At 45.1% G+C, this 18,364-nt stretch overlaps 1 protein-coding gene across 2 annotated transcripts in view; it reads left to right on the forward strand.

The window, feature by feature from the left end:
* Positions 1–18,364, forward strand: part of TMEM94 (transmembrane protein 94) — a 95,512-nt gene that overhangs the window by 47,013 nt on the left and 30,135 nt on the right. For both annotated transcript variants that reach the window (XM_077833050.1, XM_077833051.1), the window contains 9 exons: positions 3,041–3,160; positions 4,496–4,623; positions 5,277–5,413; positions 6,171–6,373; positions 9,341–9,492; positions 10,567–10,669; positions 11,020–11,106; positions 11,606–11,722; positions 16,541–16,597. In XM_077833050.1, the coding sequence (XP_077689176.1) occupies positions 3,041–3,160; positions 4,496–4,623; positions 5,277–5,413; positions 6,171–6,373; positions 9,341–9,492; positions 10,567–10,669; positions 11,020–11,106; positions 11,606–11,722; positions 16,541–16,597 (1,104 nt within the window). The remainder of the gene's footprint in view (positions 1–3,040; positions 3,161–4,495; positions 4,624–5,276; positions 5,414–6,170; positions 6,374–9,340; positions 9,493–10,566; positions 10,670–11,019; positions 11,107–11,605; positions 11,723–16,540; positions 16,598–18,364) is intronic.

Consider the following 18,364-nt stretch of genomic DNA (forward strand, 5'->3'; position numbering starts at 1 on the left):
TGGCATAAAGATTCTAGCAAAAATAGGAGCTAGCCAATTGCAGTCTGTGCTCTCAGTTTATATAAACCCAGATCAAACGGAATTCATTAAGGATAGACAAATCTCAGATAGTATTAAGAGAGTACTTTGAATCATCTGTAATACCAAATAAAAAATCTGTTTCTTTTATTGTCACTAAACGCAGAGAAAGGAGATAGAATAGTTGGACTTTCTGTTTCAAGCCCTGCCCTATGTGGACTTTGGCCCCCAGTTCCCTAAATGGATAACTGCTCTTTACATCAGCCCAGAAGCAGCTGTTTGAGTTCCTGGTGTTAAATCTCCGCTGTTTGAATTACACAAAGGGACTAGGCAGGGATGTCCATTGTCTCCTTCACTTATGGCACTGGGCATTGAACCTTTAGTACAGAGGAGAAGGAACAATTAATCCATCACAGGAATAAAACTTGCAGGATCACACCAGAAAATAGTATCCTATGCAGATGTTGTAATATTTTTATCTAAATCAATATTTCTCTAAAATTAGTTTCTGCAGAAATCTAGAACTTTGGGAAAGTGTCTGGGTTTAAAGTTAAATTATGTCAAATACTGAAATACCAGAATCTGAAAAGTCTCTTCTCCAGAAAACATTTGGGTACAAATGGGCAACAAATTCTATAAAATACCTGGGAATTCAAATCTCAAACAACATTGGAGAGCTCTATGATTTAGTGTCCAACCACTACTTCAGGAAATGAACAAAGATCTGGGGAGCTGAGGGAAGTATGCAATTTCTTGGTGGGGAAGTATATCCACAGCAAAAATGAGCATTCTGCCAAGGATATCTTTCTTGTTTCCAAATTTTTCTGGGATTATCCCAAATAAAACCCTAGCAGGAATACAGAGGATGTCAAAATTTTTATGAAATAGGGAAAGACCAAGCGTGAGTGCAGATACCCTATACAGGTCCATTAAACAGGATGGATTAGTGTTCCAAATATTCTGCGGTACTACTTAGCCAGCCAGCTCAAAGCAGTAGTGAATTTGGGGTGCTCTAACCCAGCCAAACATGGAATATTTATTAAACAAAATGACTGTGGCAGTGAGAATGTTGCTAAACTACTGTTGGTTAATAAAAAAAAAAATTCTCATCCTCCAGAAATTTACGCACATCCTTTAGCAAAAGCTGCTCTGTGTTAGGGATAGAACTACGCATAAGATAAATTCTTTTCCCTTGCCAAATGATCCAGATCTTAACCCAAATTGTGAACAAGAGAGCTTCGAAGATTGGGAGAGCCAGTGAATACATGTGGTGGGCCAGCTATTCCATTAAAAAAAAAGTCTAACTTATTTAGAGATCAAAATTAACTTTAACTGGCCCACTCTCCCATTGTACCAGTACTTTCAAGTCAGGCGTTATGTTTCTCAACTTTCTAAGAAACCTGTTATACAGAAAGCTAATTTTAGTAGGAGAGATGGCATGTGATCAATTAGTTATAATTTTTGTTTCCTAATTTATATCGATCTTTGCTGACAACTTTTCTAACAAAAAAGTGTCTATAACTAACACTCTGGGAAAAGGAGGTGGATAGACAAATTATCCTAGAAGAATCTGGTTTGATCTAGAAAAAAGGACCAGCAACCTCAGTCTGTAGCACAATAAAAGAAAATTTCTTTAAGATACTGTTTCAAAGGTACCTCTCACCATTCAGGTTTTTATATATGTATATGTATATATAGATAGATTGAATGGAGATAAATGGGGGAGAAATTGTGGTTAAAGAGGAGATTTTATGCATATATGATGGACATGTCCAGTCATTAGAGAGTATTGGGATGCAATCCGTAACCTAATCTCACAAATTTGTTGGATCTATATTACCAAATGATCCCTTGGTAATCCTTCTAGGGCTTCCTAACAGAAATGGTCGCACGGGGGGGAAAAGAAGAATTGATCTCTCATCTCCTAGTAGCTGCTCGGCTGTTGGTAGTCTCTCACTGGAAAAAGAAAAATAGCCCAACTGTCGAGGAATGATTTATTTATTTTTAAAGGGAGATTATGGAAAAATTAACACACCAATTATATACCCAGTAAAATAGACAGAGGGCAGATAGATACTTAGATATCTGGTTACCTTTTATTCAATGCTCAAAGTACATTCACCTGCAAAAAACCCCCAGCATACTACTTGTTTTTTTAATAGTAACATTTGATAGACAGTGCTGTTCTGTTAAATATGTGTATATATAGAGATTTAACTTAATTTAATAAAATCACTAGAAGCAACATATTATAGGCCTTGTAATGATGCTCACTCTGTAATATGGTAACATATTAAATAGAAAGATCCGATGACTCTATTTCTGTATAATGTCTCTCTAAACAAAAGCTCACTGTTATAGTGATTGTTCGTTCCTGATATTTATATGGCAAGGATTTGTAAACTGGTTAAAAAATTTAAAAAGGACACATTAAAAGAAAAGCAAGGTATCCTGCATCATTAAAATTTCAGCATAACTGTCTATCTTGTGCTGCTTGTTTTTAGTTTTTTTCTCAAATTTGGGACTCAACAGGTTGAGTTTATGACACTTGCACCTGATCTAGAACGGAGTGGTGACCTGAAGGGCTCCCATTTTCATTGCTGCGGACAGGTCGTCTTTCTCTGGGATAGCTGCTAGGAGATCAATTCATAACCTGCTCTTGGCAAATCACCTTGGATCCCTAACAAAGTGATATCAGTTCAAATCTCCCTCGCCTCTAGGAGTTGGGCATGCTCCCTTTGTAGCATTCCTAGTCTCTGCCAGCCAGAGACACACTTGTCTTCTGGACCTTGTCTCATAGTTCTGCTGCTGTGATGGAGCATTAAGCTGGAGTGCTCAGCAATGTGTTTCTTGCCTGTGACCATCTTGGTTTTTTATTCCAGCAGGCCAGTCTAAAGTTCATGGGTGGGGTGAACACATTGCAGATGATTCGAAGGCATTCGGGGATGTAGTGCTTGGCCAGCAGGAAAAAGCCAAGAAAGATGACGGTGAAGCACTAAACACACTGTTTTCTGCTCTCCAGGATGAGATGACCTCAAGTTTGGGCCTGACCACAAAGAAGGCCCTCGCTATCCTGAGAGACCAGCTGTCAGCACTGCTGGAGGGGCATCAGAAGGAAAGGAAGAAGGTGATTTCATGGAAGGTGAGGCCAAAAAAAAGGCCACAGTAGGTTCTGACCTTCCCTGTCGGTCTCTCAAAATCCTAAAGTTTAGAAATTGGGAATTGGGCCAGTTCCCCATATGGATCACACAAATGACCTATGGTGCAGCCCCAAGCTTTCCGAACCCTTGTTAAGCTAAATCTCTGAGTTAATTGAAGGTCAATTACATTACGGTCTGCTTTTGCAGAGCTTCTGATTTCCTTGGAGCTAATGCTAGGCGCTATGCAAGGTTATAGCTCCTTTGCAGCTGTGCAGTTGTGGAATTTAGGAGCTTAGTTTCAACCCAGAGATGCTTAGGAGCAGTGAAGGCTGAAACGCCTACCTAGTCAGCCTCCCCCCTTCCAGCATTAGGAAGGTGAATTTGTGATGCCTTTTCCTTCTCCCTGTGCCCCTAAGAGCTGTGTAAAATTGGGGTTTACCTGTATTTGAAATGTGATCTCTGTAGAGAGAGGCTCCAAAGTTGCCTCTCTCAGTGCACATAGGAGGTTGTTTAGAGCAGATGGGGCTATGAAGCTTGACACACTCTCCTGAGCCTTTGGCTACGGTTGGGATGTCCATACATTTAAATACAAAGCTCTAGAGTCTTATTTGTAGTAATTACATTTACAAAAATGTTTGTTCTCCCCTCTGGATCAGTGGCCATGAGGCATCCTGGCACAGCGGCCTTTGTATTGTGCCAGGGCATTGCAAGGCAGTGAGCATTCACCAAAGCCATGTTTGTTCTCCCCTCTGGATCAGTGGCCATGAGGCATCCTGGCACAGCGACCTTTGTGTTGTGCTAGGGCATTGCAAGGCAGTGAGCATTCACCAAAGCCATGTTTGTTCTCCCCTCTGGATCAGTGGCCATGAGGCATCCTGGCACAGCGACCTTTGTGTTGTGCCAGGGCATTGCAAGGCAGTGAGCATTCACCAAAGCCAGTCATCTGATCCACTGCTAGTGTGTTAGCACTCAGATAAACACTGATGTGGGAAGCTCGTTACTGTTTTGAAGGTTTTTGAAAACAATGTTCGCTCCACAGTGGTTTTGTGAACTTCTACTCCCCCCCCCCCACACACACACACATTATCGGGGGGGGAGCTCAGTGGTTTGAGCATTGGCCTGCTAAACCCAGGGTTGTGAGTTCAATCCTTGAGGGGGCCATTTAGGGATCTGGGGCAAAAATTGGGGATTGGTCCTGCTTTGAGCTGGGGGTTGGAGTAGATGACTTCCTGAGGTCCCTTCCAACCCTGATCTTCTATGATTCTGTGTTGTGCTTCTTAAAGGACTAGATCTGTGTTTAGCTGACACTGAGTCTCTCCGCTGCTCTTGCTCCGTAGGAGGTGTGGAGGAGCAGTTTCCTGTACCATGGTAACCGTTGCTCTTGCTTCCATTGGCCGGGTGCATCTCTGATGCTGCTGGCTGTGCTGCTGCTGTTGTGCTGCTCCGGGAGCCAGCCACACGGGAGGTGAGCAAAGTCCCCTTTGCTATTTTGGGGGGTGGGGTAGTTTTTTACTGTGTCAGGAGAGCCCATGGCGGTCTTAGCGTTGTGGTCACTCATTCTTTCTGATCACTGGGCTCTTTCATGCCCAGATCGTGTCCCCATCGGCTCCTTCCCACAATCTCTGACAAAGACTCGTTTTGGGAGCTCATTGAGGCCGCTTCTCAACAATCACATAGAAGATCTGACGGAGAGAATGAGGTTGCCTCCCTTTGGGAACTGTACAAGCTCCTTTTTGTGCAGTTGTCCCAGATCCCCTGATGTCCTGGGGTGTGGGAATAGAGAGGGATAATCCTGAAACTGAACTGGGGGTTGGGGTGCCTCATGGAAGAGTGCAGAGAGCTGCCACTTGGACCTTACCATTCCCTGGCTGTATGTTATAAGAGTATCTCTGGATTGAAGCAGATCTTGTTGAACTTCTCCAGTGGAATTGTTCTAAAGACCAAGCATGGGCTTAATGCCTCTGCTTTTCTTTATTCTTACATCCCACTGACTCAAGTATTAACATTATTCATAAAGGGCCAGGCAGGTGAGCGTCTATATCTGTGCACGGGGGAGCATATTTTGCTCCTTTACTCACATGCCTTGTCTACTTGGTTATTTCCTGTTGCCTCACAAAGCCAAGGTGCTGAGATTGTGAATGCCCTGGCACTCCTCCTCCTCCTCCTCCTGAACCTGTTCTTGATTGGACGACAAGAGAGGCTGAAGCGCAGAGAGGTTGAAAGGAGGCTTCGGACCATCATTGACAAGATAAACGGTGAGGTCTCTATCCGCCATCTTCCATTTGGGTTGTCATGCACACACTCACAGCTTCCTCCTCTATTGGATTTCTCTCCAAACCTAGGTGTCTCCATTACTTGTATTTAGATTACCTGTCTTGCTCTGTCTCCTACAGAGGCAGGCTGTTGAGAGGAATGCTTTCTGCACCACCCTCTTTAGATGGTGATGCTGAGCTGCTATAGTGTCAGATGCTTTGAACCTTAACCTGGTAAGGCAAATGGCCACTATGTCTGTGTGCTGAAGTAGGTCAGACTCTGAGCATCTCATAAAAATATCTGCCTTCCAGCAAGCAATGAGAGAGGAGAGCGTAGTGACAGCTGCACCCTCCCAGCAAGAGACGTGTGTGTGAGAACAGCTGTGAGTAAGCACCCTCCCAATTTGGGCAGCAAGCCTGAGGAGAGCCTCTGCCTGGCAGGAGGGGAAGTAATTCTTTTCAGCCTGGGGCCCTTTGGGACATTCTCTTGGCTTTTGTCTTGCATAGGTTCATCTCAGCATTACCTGGTGTTTGGTTTATGTTGTAAATTTGCTTTGGGTAGCTGTCTGTACAGGATGGGGAAATATGAGGGACCGCTCACCCTCCCCCATGGGTGAATAAAGGAAATGGCAGGAGATCATAAGGACTGTATGGGATTAGCACTGGAGGGATCACTCTGTGGAAGGTAAATCCTTACAGGATCACCATCCCTTTTCCAGTGCGGCTCTTCCTCACTCTTTCCTGTTCTCTGTGCTTTCAGATACCCTGGAAGATGGTAAAGAGCCAAAGTGGCCAGACTCCATGTACCCCGACCTTCACATGCCTTTTGCCCCATCCTGGTCCCTCCACTGGGCCTACAGGGATGGTCATGTCGTAAACCTACCCGTCAGCCTGTTAGTAGAGGGAGACATTATTGCTCTGAGACCGGGGCAGGAGTCTTTTGCTTCTCTGAGAGGGATTAAGGTAACTGACTTGTCTCCTTTCTGTGCCATGATGAAAGATTGTTTCCCAGGATGATCAGTTGGTGACCAATTCCCAGAGCATGCAGTATTCTCATTGTGTGTTTGATCTCTTCCTACCTTGGGAACACTCAAGAGTTTCACCTTGCACTTCATTTGTGCAGCTAAAAGTGCTTTATATAAACAGCTCTCCTGCCAAACCCCAACAACGTAGTCACACAAATGATGCCAAAGTATGATGTTTCTTATCTCCCACAGGACAGGAAAGGAGTGTATTGTGCTTCTGATCAAAACTGTATTAAACCCATCTGAATAGATAATTCAATAGGACACCCTCCCATTTTGAAACCCTGGGTGTTGCTGTTGTGCCAGAAGATGGGTTTTAGGCAGAAAGTCACTGTCACTAGAGATCTTAAATGAACCTGTGAGCAAAATACTCCTCTCTGCTCCTTGCTGTGACTTCATTGCACTCACTTTGCAGATAGAACTGCCAACATGAACATAGTATTTCCTCATGGAACCCTCGTGTAGAGTATGCCTTTCTGATAAAAGAAGGGGACTGTACCCTGCATTTCATATGGAGAAATAAAGGCTTATCTGCTCTGACCTTCCCCTTTCTGCTCTCTGATAATGTAAGGTCGTTGTATAGGATACGTGGGGGGAAAGTGAATGAACTGCCTAAGAGGGCTGGAACTACAAGCTAAGGAAGAAATTGACTGAGAGAGAACAGGAGAAAATGTTTAGGTTATCACTGCAGGACCGCAAGTGGTCTCTGATCTAGACTTATCTGTTATAAAATCATACTTGATCATGATGGTCCCTTCTGACCTTGAAGTCTGAGAGTCTATGCATGTCTCCATCAGATTGCAGAATAATTTCAGGGAATTTGGGAAGATGGGGAGGGGCCAGTACTGGTGGGAATGTTACCTGGACAACATCTTAGCTCATGTGTGGTGTAATTATCCACTGATCAGATCTTATTTGGGAAAAAACTGTGAACAGCCTGCTGTTTCAGAAAACCCTTTCTTCGTGGTGTTTGGATACTGAAGCTTGCCCTTTACAATGTAGCAAAACAAGCAGCAGGGCCTGGCTTTCCTCCTGGCTCTGAAAGCAGCTCTCAGGGAATGGAAGCTTGTGGGATGATTTGTTTAGAGAATGTACAGAGTTGGTGGTACAAACAGGAGCACTTGACAGAACAAAGAGAGCACTTAGATTAAAAAAATTTAAAGATGCTGGGGCAAAGAGATGAAGATAATATAATATTTCCTGCTCTTTGGAAGCTCTTAGCCAAGGAGCTCACATTGTTTTACAAATATTAAAAGTTAAGCCTTACGAACTCCTGTGTGGCAGATAAAGGAATCACATGGATCTTTTTTCTGCTTGTAATGCAACTACTTCTGGGCTGGAATGCAGCAGCTGTTCACAACACAGCAACACCAGTTTTGGACAAGAAGTGAAAAAGAATGCCACATCCACAAGCCACACATGACCATTATTATAGTTTAATTTAGAGAAAAGGAATGGAATTACCAAAACTACAATTTGGCCAAGGCATCAGAATTAAAATGCCTCTTACAAAAGCATGTAGGGATCTTTAATAGGTGCAAGTGGGCAAGATTTCATATTTTGTACTAGAAATGGGGGTGGGAGGAAATGTGCTGTGCAAGAAAGACATGGGGAAAATTCAGCTTTTAAAGTTACTTTTGATGCTCTTTATTGTCTAAGGTCACGTCTACACTGTGGGTGCTACAATCTCACAGCTGTGGCGCCTTAGTTATGTGACTGTAACACCATAATGTAGATCAGAGATGGGCAAACTACAGCCCGCAGGCCACATCTGGCCTGCGGGACCGTCCTGCCCAGCCCCATAGCTCCTGGCCCAGGAGGCTGTCGCTCCTCCCCCACAATGCTCTGGGCGGTGGGTCTGCAGAGCCTGGCTTGACCCAGTGCTCTGTGCTGCGCCGGTGCAGCATGGCTGCCTGTCCTGGTGCAGCCGTGCTGCCAGCCACCGGCACTCCAGGCAGTGCAGTAAGGGGGCAGGGAGCAGGGGAGGGTTGGATAGAGGGCAGGGGAGTTTGGGGGGTGGTCAGGGGTGTCGATAGAGGTTGGGGTGGTCAGAGGGCGGGGAACGGGGGTTGAATGGAGGCAGGGGTCCCGGGGGGGGGGGCAGTCAGGAAGGAGAGGAGAGGTTGGATGGGGCAGCGGGGGGCGGTCAGGGGACAGGGAGTGGGGGGGGTGGATGGGACAGGGGTCCTGGGGGGCAGTCAGGAAGGAGGGGGGGTTGAATGAGGTGGTGGGGGGGCAGTTCGGGGCAATTGAGGCAAGGGGTCTGGGGGCAGTCAGGGAGAAGGGGTCGTTGGATGGGGCAGGGGTCACAGGGGGGCAGTCAGGAAGAAGGTGGGAGTTGGATGGGGCGACGGGGGGAGGATGGGGCAGGGGGTCTGGGGGCGGTCAGGGGACCGAGAGCAGGGCAGAGGTCCCTGGGGGGCCATTAGGGAACAGAGTGGGCTGGATGGGACAGGAGTCCTGGGGGGGTTGTCAGGGGGTAAGAAGCGGGGGGTTGGATGGGGGGCGGGGGCCGGGCCATGCCTGGCTGTTTGGGAAAGCACAGCCTCCCCTAACCGGCCCTCCATACAATTTCAGAAACCTGATGCAGCCCTCAGGCCAAAAAGTTTGCCCGCCCCTGGTGTAGATGCTTTCCTGTGAAATGTGCATATATACTACAATGATGCTGAGGAGTAAGTGTTCCATTTTGCAATAGGTGTTGCATTCTGCTTCACATTCAGTGCAGCAACTTTGCAAATGAATTTTAAAGCATTAATGGTTTGAACGGTGTAGGAAACATGTCCTGTGTTGAACAGATTTCTGTGATACTAAAACACCAGTGCCTTTCAGGAAGTTTCCATTGAGTTGTCTGATTGTGCAGCCTTTGGACCTTCTTTCTGTCTTTTCTTCTTTAATTTGGTAACAGGATGATGAACACATTGTTCTGGAGCCAGGAGACTTGTTCCCCCCTTTCTCCCCTCCACCGTCCCCGAGGGGTGAAGTGAAGAAGGGACCTCAGAATCCTCAGCTGTATCGTCTCTTTCGTGTCCTAAAGACCCCAGTGATTGACAATGTCAGGTGTGCTAAATAGTGCTTCTCATGTTTGTACAGGCTGGCTTGGTTCTTGTTGCAGCCTTGTATCAGAAGGGGTGGCGTTTTGCCAGTCCTGTACAGGGGGCTTCAGATAGACGATATTACCTCTTATCCATTATCTGGGAATACTAGAGTTATAAGACTCTCACTGGACTCCTTCACTGGTTCTCAGCAGCTGCTAGGTCAGATGAATGCAGAAAGCCATATTCTCCAAACTGCTGGTTCAGCACCTCACCTGCAAACTGATTTGTGGTGGTGGCAAGGAGATAGATAAGATCTGCATTTGATAGCAAGCCCTTCGTTTGGGCCCATTTTTATAGGGATCTGAGTTTCCTTTTTATTTTATTTTTTAAATTTGTGTTTGCAACTCAGAGACCAAGGACAAGGCTAGCTGTCAACTCTCTAACCAGAGGCATCATCTCCAAATTATGGGCACAGAAGTTTGGATCTGCAGAGAATACTAACTTGCAGGGACAGTTGCTCTCCTTTTTAGGGTGGTGTAATTTTAAGAAGTAAAATGCTAATTCTTGGATGAGCAAAGAAAAGAAGAGCGAGAGGGCTGCAGATAGCATGAGGCAGGTGTTTCATTGTTACTTGATCTGGTTCAGCAGGGGGGCAAAGCCCATTTTTAGAAACCGAGTGGGAAATATTCTCTTTCATATGACTATTGATCTTTTCGCTCTGAGTGGGTGGGATTCTCTGCAAGTGCCATTTTGCCTTAAGATTTAATCAGTAACATCAGTGACCCTTCTGGTCAGCTAGAGATGTAGGTATCTGAATGTACTCTGACTAGACATGCAAATTGGGGTCTGAGAGCTGCAGTCAACCAGCTGAGGAGTCAAGGAGTCATTATATTGACTCCAGTGTCAATTGCAAAGCTAGTAGTATGGAATGCCTGGCTTTGGGTCTCTGAAACAGTGATCAGTTTCCTACCGTGAAGCACTATTCTATCAAGATAAACTAAAAAGATTATAGTGGAGGAAGATGCAATGTTAGGGCCTTGGGACTGTTGGCTAGTGTGTCATGGGCTGGGGCTCCTAACTGGTCTTGATGTTTCAGGTGGTGTCTGGACATGGCTTTGTCACGTCCCGTGACAGCTCTGGATAACGAGAGGTTCACAGTGCAGTCAGTGATGCTGAAGTGTGCCGTCCCTATTGTATTGGTAGGTCTGACTTTCAAGCCATTGCTGTTGATGACCAATCTTGTCCCAAAGTTGCCAGAAGAGCAGGCCAGTACATCCCAGCAGAAGTTAAGAACCGGTGAGAAGTTCCAGCCAGTCACTAACCCTATGTTCAGTTTGGGTAGCTCAGAGAAGTGCAGTGAAGGTGCTCAACAGTCAGTATGTAGGTGTAGCAATGAGATGAGGCGGAGGGTGGGGAAGGTTTGGCAATGCAGTAACAAACCAGCTTTGTCCTCCAGGATTTTCCAGGGCTAGCAGTGTTAAGGGGAGTGGAGACTCTCGTTCCAAGTGGTGGTGGCTTGCTGAGGGTATTTCCTCTGTTTAACTAACAGGCTGGCTTCCTGATCACCAATGCTGTGCGCTTTATTTTCGTGGCTCCTGGAATTGCTTCCTGGCGGTACACTCTTCTTCAGCTGCAGGTAAAGGAGTCTCTTGTGCCCACCCCACTCCCTCCTAACAAACATGTACACTGCAGCTAATTTCCTTTTAACACAAACCTTCCACACCTTCTCAGAGTTGCTTCTTTCCCTGTGCATGCTGAGGTCAGGTGAAGCACTCAGTTGAACAGCAGCTGTATCCCTAGTGTTCCCATCAGGATGGGCTTTAATCTATTTTCCCAGGAATTTTTCTTTTTAATATTAAGGCTTAATGCCAAATCCATTGTGAAAACTGACTGCAAGTGGAGGTGAATGCTGACTACCTCTTTTATGGCAAATCCCCATGGATTGTGGGTGACTTTCCTCCAGGGTTCCTCAGTGTGTTTGCACTACTTTCAGTCTTTGCAAACTGCATCCTTTGCTCCTGACTTTGCCCCGTGTCTGTCCCTGTACTGTGGTGAAGGGGAGTTCATGTGACAGGCCTTAGTTCTAGCTTCATCGCTGTGCCGACTCTAGTTGGTGACCAAGGGTGGTTTTTCAGGTGAATGGCGTGCTGCCCATCCTTCCACTGCTCTTTCCTGTCCTGTGGGTTCTTGCTACAGCCTGTGGAGAAGCCAGAGTCCTGGCCCAGATGAGCAAGGCCTCATCCACTTCGCTGGTAGGTATTTCCCCATGTCCGGCCACTGTGTGTGGAGGGAGGGGTAGAGAAGGTGATGGACTCTGTGCGAGGAACACAGGGGGCAGTCTGTTCGTCAGGTGAATCCACAGAATCTTAAAAATTACAGTTGGGTGACCCCTGTTGGGTCATGTCTAGTCCATCTCCCTGGGGAGCAGCAGCATCGTTCCCAACAGTATGTTCCCAGTTCTCTCTCCAGCCCAGTTTCAGCTGGTCCAAGCTCTTCTCTTGGAGTTTATTCCACAGTCAAATAGATCCATTTAAGACAAGTTCTGTGAGCCAACTGATGGACAATTGTACCCTCTTAGTGGGAGTCTAAACTGAGACAAATGTGATGCAATAGCCAGAACAAAGGAACCTTTAGTGAATTGGAGTGGCTGGGTGTTATGATGTCCTCTTTTTAACCGCTGTTATTCCCCATGGGATCTGGGAGCTGCCACTTGAAATGCTGGGGGTCAGATTACAGGAATGCTCCCTGAAGTGGAATAGGAACTAAGGAGGTGAGGGTTATTTCCCATAAGGGCAGAGAGGGGTTAGCAGTTTTTCTTGGAGAGGCTGGTGGGTTCTGATCCTGAACTTTCTGAGATATAAGCTGATTTTTTTCAATGGATGTGGGAGTACCTCCTCATGCACCTGCTCCTGATGGCTTTAGCCAGGTGCACTATGGTGTGTTTATCTTCTTCTCAAGCATCTGTTTTGAAGTTTCTGCCTTTGACACAATTGCTCGGAATACCTCCTTGTGCTCCCTGAGACTCAATGTCCCCATATTCTCCTGGTGCCTATTCTTCTCCCTACAGGATATGCAGAACTTACACTGAAGTCAGTGGGAGTCACCTGCATCCTGTGCTGGTGTAGAATGAGGCAGATACTGCATCCGTTGCATCCAAATGCTCCCTCACCATCTCCTTTTAGTGGTTTCCCCTCTGCATGCTCACTGTCAGCATCACTCAGCTTCTGCCCTTGATTCTCTGGCATGGTGAAATAGGAGGTCCTTGTCTTCCCTTCTTCATTGCAGTTGGCACCTCCATCCTATCACCCAAGCTCATGCCTTGGGTGTGTCCTTTTCTGTCTCCTGTCTCTTCTCCCCACATGTCCAAGCAGTTTGCCAAATCCTGCCAGTTCTTTCCCCATGACATCTCAAATATGATCCTTCCTCCATGTCCCTACAGTCACAAAGCTTGTTCAGGCCTTCTTCACTCTGATCTTGACTAGGGCAGCCTCTTCTTTGGCCTCTCCATTCCCACCTTTCTTCCCTCTACTCCATTCAGAACAAAGCAGTTAAGACCCTCTTCCTCTCTGTCAGCTGGATCATGTAACTCTGCTCCCTCCACTGCTGCCTTTCCCCTTTCCATCGAGTTCAAGCTAATAGATCTTAAGGCCAGAAGGGACCACTGTGGTCATCTTCTAGTATGACCTCTTTCATAAGACAGGACATAGGATTTTCCTTTATTAATTCTGGCTTCAAGTCACATAGATGTGGTTGAAGTAGAACATACCTTTTAGAAAAACATCCAAATGTAATTTAAGAAATGCTAGTGGAGAACCCACCAGAAATCTTGGCATGTTGTTCCAATAGTTATTTACCTTCAGTGTTAAGAAACTTTTTTTTTTTAATTTCATTTCTAGTTCAGATTTACCCAGCCTCACCTTGTCATACCTTGTTCTGCTAAATGGAGCATTCAAATTTCTATTCCACATGTAGCTACTTATAGACTGTGATCAAGTTACCCCTCTTTGCTAAGCTAAATACAGTCCCTCAAGCCTTTAACTGTAAGGGGTGTTTTCTTGGTTCTTCTCTAAACCCTCTCCAACTTTTAACATCCTTCTTGAATTGTTGATACCAGATCTGGAGACAATATTCCAGCAGCGGTTGCACCAGATACAAACACAGGGTAATATAACCTCCCTGTTCCTACTTCGTGTTCCCTGTTTATGCATTCAAGGATTGCATTGGCCCTTTCGGCTACAGTGTCACAATGGGAGCTCATGTTCAGCCGGTTGTCCAGCATGACGTCCAAGTCTTTTTCAGAGTCACTGCTTCTCAGGCTAGAGTCCCCCAGCCTGAAAATATGGCCTATGTTCTTTGTTCCTAGATGTATGACTTTACATTTGGCCATATAGGGATGCATATTGTTTGCTTGTGCCCAGTTTACCAAGTGATCCGGAGCGCTCTGTATCAGTGATCTGTCCTCTTCGTTATTTAGCACTCCTCAATCTTTGTGTCATTGACCAACTTTATCAGTAATGACTTCATTTTCTTCCAGGCCATATTTAATATTTTTAAATAGCACATGGCCAAGAACCAATCTCTGTGGGACCCTACTGGAAACAGCCTCTCAATGATAATTCCCTGTTTACAGTTACATTTTGAGACCTATCAGTTAGACTGTTTTTAATCCATGTAATGTGTGCCCATATTGGTGTTGGTTCTAGTTCCTTAATAAAAATGTCGTGCTGTACAAGTCAGATGCCTTACAGAAGTCTAAATATATTAAATCAATACTGTTATCTTTAGCAACCAAACCTGTAATCTAGTCAAAAATTTATATCAAGTTAGACAGGGTCTGTTTTCCATAAACCCTTGTTGATAGCATTAATTATATTACCCTCATAATTCTTCATTAATCCAGTCCTATAACACCCTGTCACAGAATGGCCTGTCTGGAGCAGCCTTCTGTGGCATGACAGGCACATCTGCCTCAATTTCCCTTTTCAGAGTCTCCAGTAAATCCACTTCAGGCTCTTTTGCTTAAATAATACCCCTCCTTGGAGCCAGTTTATTACCAAAACACAGTTAATTATTGCCCAACAAAAATTCCAAACAGTCCATTTCCCACATCCAGTGTATATAGTCCTTAAAATCCCACTCTTCCCAGTGGGAACTCCCACAGCCGCTCTCCTGGGAGATCGTCGTCATCAGGGGAACATCCCTCACTCTCTTTGGCCCTCTCATGGTTCCTCTGAGTCCAGCCCTGGAGAAGTCATCAAATAAACTCCTCTTCTGCTCTCCTGCCTCCAGCCCTCGGCTCTGTCTCTCTGAGAGCCACCAAGCGACTCCTGCTGCTGCTCCCCTGCCTTCAGCCTTCTCTCAGGAACCACAGTTAGTTTTTTGGCTCTGGCAGCTCTCAGCGCCTGCCCTTTTTCTTTGCTCCACTGGTCTGTGCTCTCAGGTTCCCCTGACTCACCATGTCTCTCTCCCTGGTCCTTTATAGCCCCCAGGTGCTGCCGCCACCCTCTTAATTGGCCAAATTAGAGCACCTGCTCTGGCAGAGGGGTGCTGGACCTACTTCATTTACTGGGGCCAGTTTGAAGTCAGGTTGACAGGCCTATTATTATTTGGGTCATCCCCATTTACCATTTTTAAGTATTAGCACAACATTAGCCTTCTAGTCCTGAAACTTTCCTTGTGTTCCAAGACATAATGAAAATCAACATTAATGGTCCAGAGAGCTCCTTGGCTAGCTCTTTTAAAATTCTTGGCTGCAAGTAAATCAGCAGTTCCAGATAAAAGATGTCTGTCTTTGGTAGCTGCTGTTTAACATCCTCCTTAGTTAATGTTGGAATGGAAAGTATTTCATCATTATCACATGATATGAATACATCATCTGGCTTGTTCCCAAATACAGAACAGAAATATTTATTAAACACTTCTTCCTTTTTCTTTCCTTTTCTTCATTATTGTTGACAATTCTATCATTCCCATCTAGTAATGTACTGATACCATTGTCATGGTTCCTTTTGTTCTTGATATGCTTAACTCAAAAAAAACCCCAAACCCTAATCCTTTTTGTCTGTTACTGTTGGCTATAGATTTCTTCATGTGTCCTTTTCATTTCCTTATCAACTTTCTACATTTTCTAGCTTCTAATTTTTATTCATTGCTGTCAGTTTCCTCTTTTTTCCATCTGTTATGTATTGTTTTTATTTTTTATTATTGTTTTCACTTTGCTTCTAAGCCAGGCTGGTTTTCTAACCAGTGTACCTTTTGTTTCTTGATTGTAGCTTTTTGGGTATTTATTAAAAAGTTCTTAAACCCTTCAAAATGATCCCTCACATTGCTCTATGTAAATTTTCTCCCAGCTATTTGGCTCATATGTGTGTTTTAACTTTGTGAAATTGGATCAAGTGGAAGTATTACTGATTGGGACTTCATTCTGTTTACACTTGCAACCGCTGTTTTTTTCAGTTTTGTGAGTTGTTCCTCTTTCTGTCAAGATGAGAATTCCCTCTCGTTGGATGCAAGACATTGAGTCGTAAAATTGTCATCTATAACTTTCCCTCCCCTTCCAAGCTCTGCATGATTCCATCCCACCGACATCTCTGATTTAATTTCCTATCTTATAGCCCCTTTCATTCTGCCTCCTTTCTCCATGTCCCTGGTGTTACAGCTGCCTACCTTTGCAATCCCTTCTTAAAGCTCCCTGCTTTCACCCAGTCCAGATCAGTTCAAACACTGCCTCCTCCTGCCTCAAAATATCAGCCTAAGAAAGAGCTGCGTCCTAGTGCGTCTAACTGGTGTAATCTGTCTCTTTAGTCTGTAAGCTTTTCAGGGCAAGGACCTTGTGTTCATCCATGTCCTGTACAGCACCAAGCATGGTGCTTATCATTAACCGATAAATAATAACGTGGACCACTGGAGACAAGTTACTGGATTTGATGGACCATCTGTCTCTTCTGGTATGGCAATAGAGAGTAGGACCCTCCCTTTACCTCCCAGAATTCACAGTATTCAGAGAGGGACACTTCTCATGTACCATTTCTGAGCACACTGATAGTAACTGGTCTTTTCTCTTGCTACAGCTGGCTAAGTTTTCAGAGGACACTCTCAGCAGCTACACAGAGATGGTATCTTCTCAGGTATTGTTGTTACTATTTTTTACCAGTCTTCCGTTCTCTTTCTACTTCACTGCGAGCTCCATAAGATCCTTTCCTTTCTCCCTCTGTGGTCTCCTGCTAGTCCCTAAACCTTCACTGCTGGTGGCAGATGCCTGCTGGCACTCTTTGTTTGCTGCTTTATTTTGCTCTGCTTGCAGGTTGGATGTCTTTCCCACACACCTCCTCATTTAGAAATGGCTCTACTAGCCAGGGTTGAGCTAAATGTGACACAGGTGGTCCAGCTTGTACCCTTCAGGTTGCCATGAATTAGAATTTTGCTGAGGTTTTGAAACCAAGCTTTCCTGTCTTGGAGAAAGCTTCTGTTTCAAGTCCTGTTGGTCACTGTTGCTCCACAGGTGAAATAACTGGTCAAAGAATATGGGTACATAGCAGGAGGCTGGGGCAGAATTTAGCTTATCTTAAAAAACAAAACCGTTATCCAATCAAAACTAGTGAACAGGGAGATGGGAAGTAGCAGCAAGACTGGAGCCCTGGCAGAGGCGAAATATGAAGAGAGGAGAGTGGGTCATTTGGGATGAAAGCCTGATCCTGCTTCACCAGCTTCTTAATAAGTTTGTGTACATTACTAACACTTCCCAAACCAGAGCAAGAAAACCTTCAAAGGAACTGTCTGGATCCAGCCCCTCTTCAAATTATATCACCCAGATGAAACAGGGGATAATGTCTTGCCTCATCTGGCGTTAGGATTTCCATTTCCCTGGGGAAGTAGAGGGATTCCCAAGGCTAATTAGAAAATCCCAAATGTCAGCAGGCTCAGTCTCTTCCCTTGCCACTGCTAGCCCCCACACATATCACTCTCTCTGAACGTTTTCTTACCTTCCTATGCCAGTTCATCCTTCAGCTGAGCTGTGCAATTCAGTGCTTGAGCAGTTAAAAAGTAATGACTTGAGGTCATCTCCCTCGTGTATAGATCTGTTCCCTTTTTCTGCTTCTGTGTGAAGATCTTGGCTGTAAGAAAGTGTCTGGATTAAACATGGCCTTTTCTTTTTGTTTTAAATTAAATATTGTCTGCATTTCTGACTACAACCATGGTGAGATTTAATCTGTCTAGGTTTGTACATGGCCCCTATCAACATAGTTTCTGAGCACTGGAGGAGTTGAAGCACGGGAGAAGTGATGCAAAGTGGTAGCAATCCAGAAATGCATTTAAAGCTTGCAGCTCAACATCAAATTCAGACCCAGTTTGGCTGGGAACAGGAAACACACAGTGCTGAGGCTGGGAGTGGATCCCAGATTTGCAGAGATGAGCCCATATGTGTTAGCCTTCTGTCATCCAGCCTCTGTTTGGGATAGTGCTCCTGTGGGAGACTAAGGTTGCCTGTGACAGCAGCACGTTTAGGTTGTAGTATTTCTCTCATGCAACCCTTCCTTCAGTTGTTCATAGATTTGACTTTTAGTTAAATTGGATCGGGAGGCAATGGTTCTAGCAGGAAATAGAACCCAGACTCCTGACTCACTAGGTTACCTTGGGCAAGTCATTGCACCTCAGTGCTTCAGTTGTCCCATCTGGAAATGGGTTTAACAGGCATGTGGTGGGGCACTGAAATCCTTTCATCAAAGTATCTGAGCATATTGTTTAGAAAAAAGATTCCAAGAGGCAGCACCAAGTTAACTGAGGTGAAACCCCTTCAAAATTTCCACCTGTATTTTCTGGAAAGACTGTGATGGCCCCAGCAGAATCCCTGTTCAAGGAACATATTTGCTGTTTGCATTCAGCAGGGGGAGTGC

Source organism: Eretmochelys imbricata, chromosome 14 (assembly GCF_965152235.1).
Source record: "Eretmochelys imbricata isolate rEreImb1 chromosome 14, rEreImb1.hap1, whole genome shotgun sequence".
Lineage (NCBI taxonomy): Eukaryota > Metazoa > Chordata > Testudines > Cheloniidae > Eretmochelys > Eretmochelys imbricata.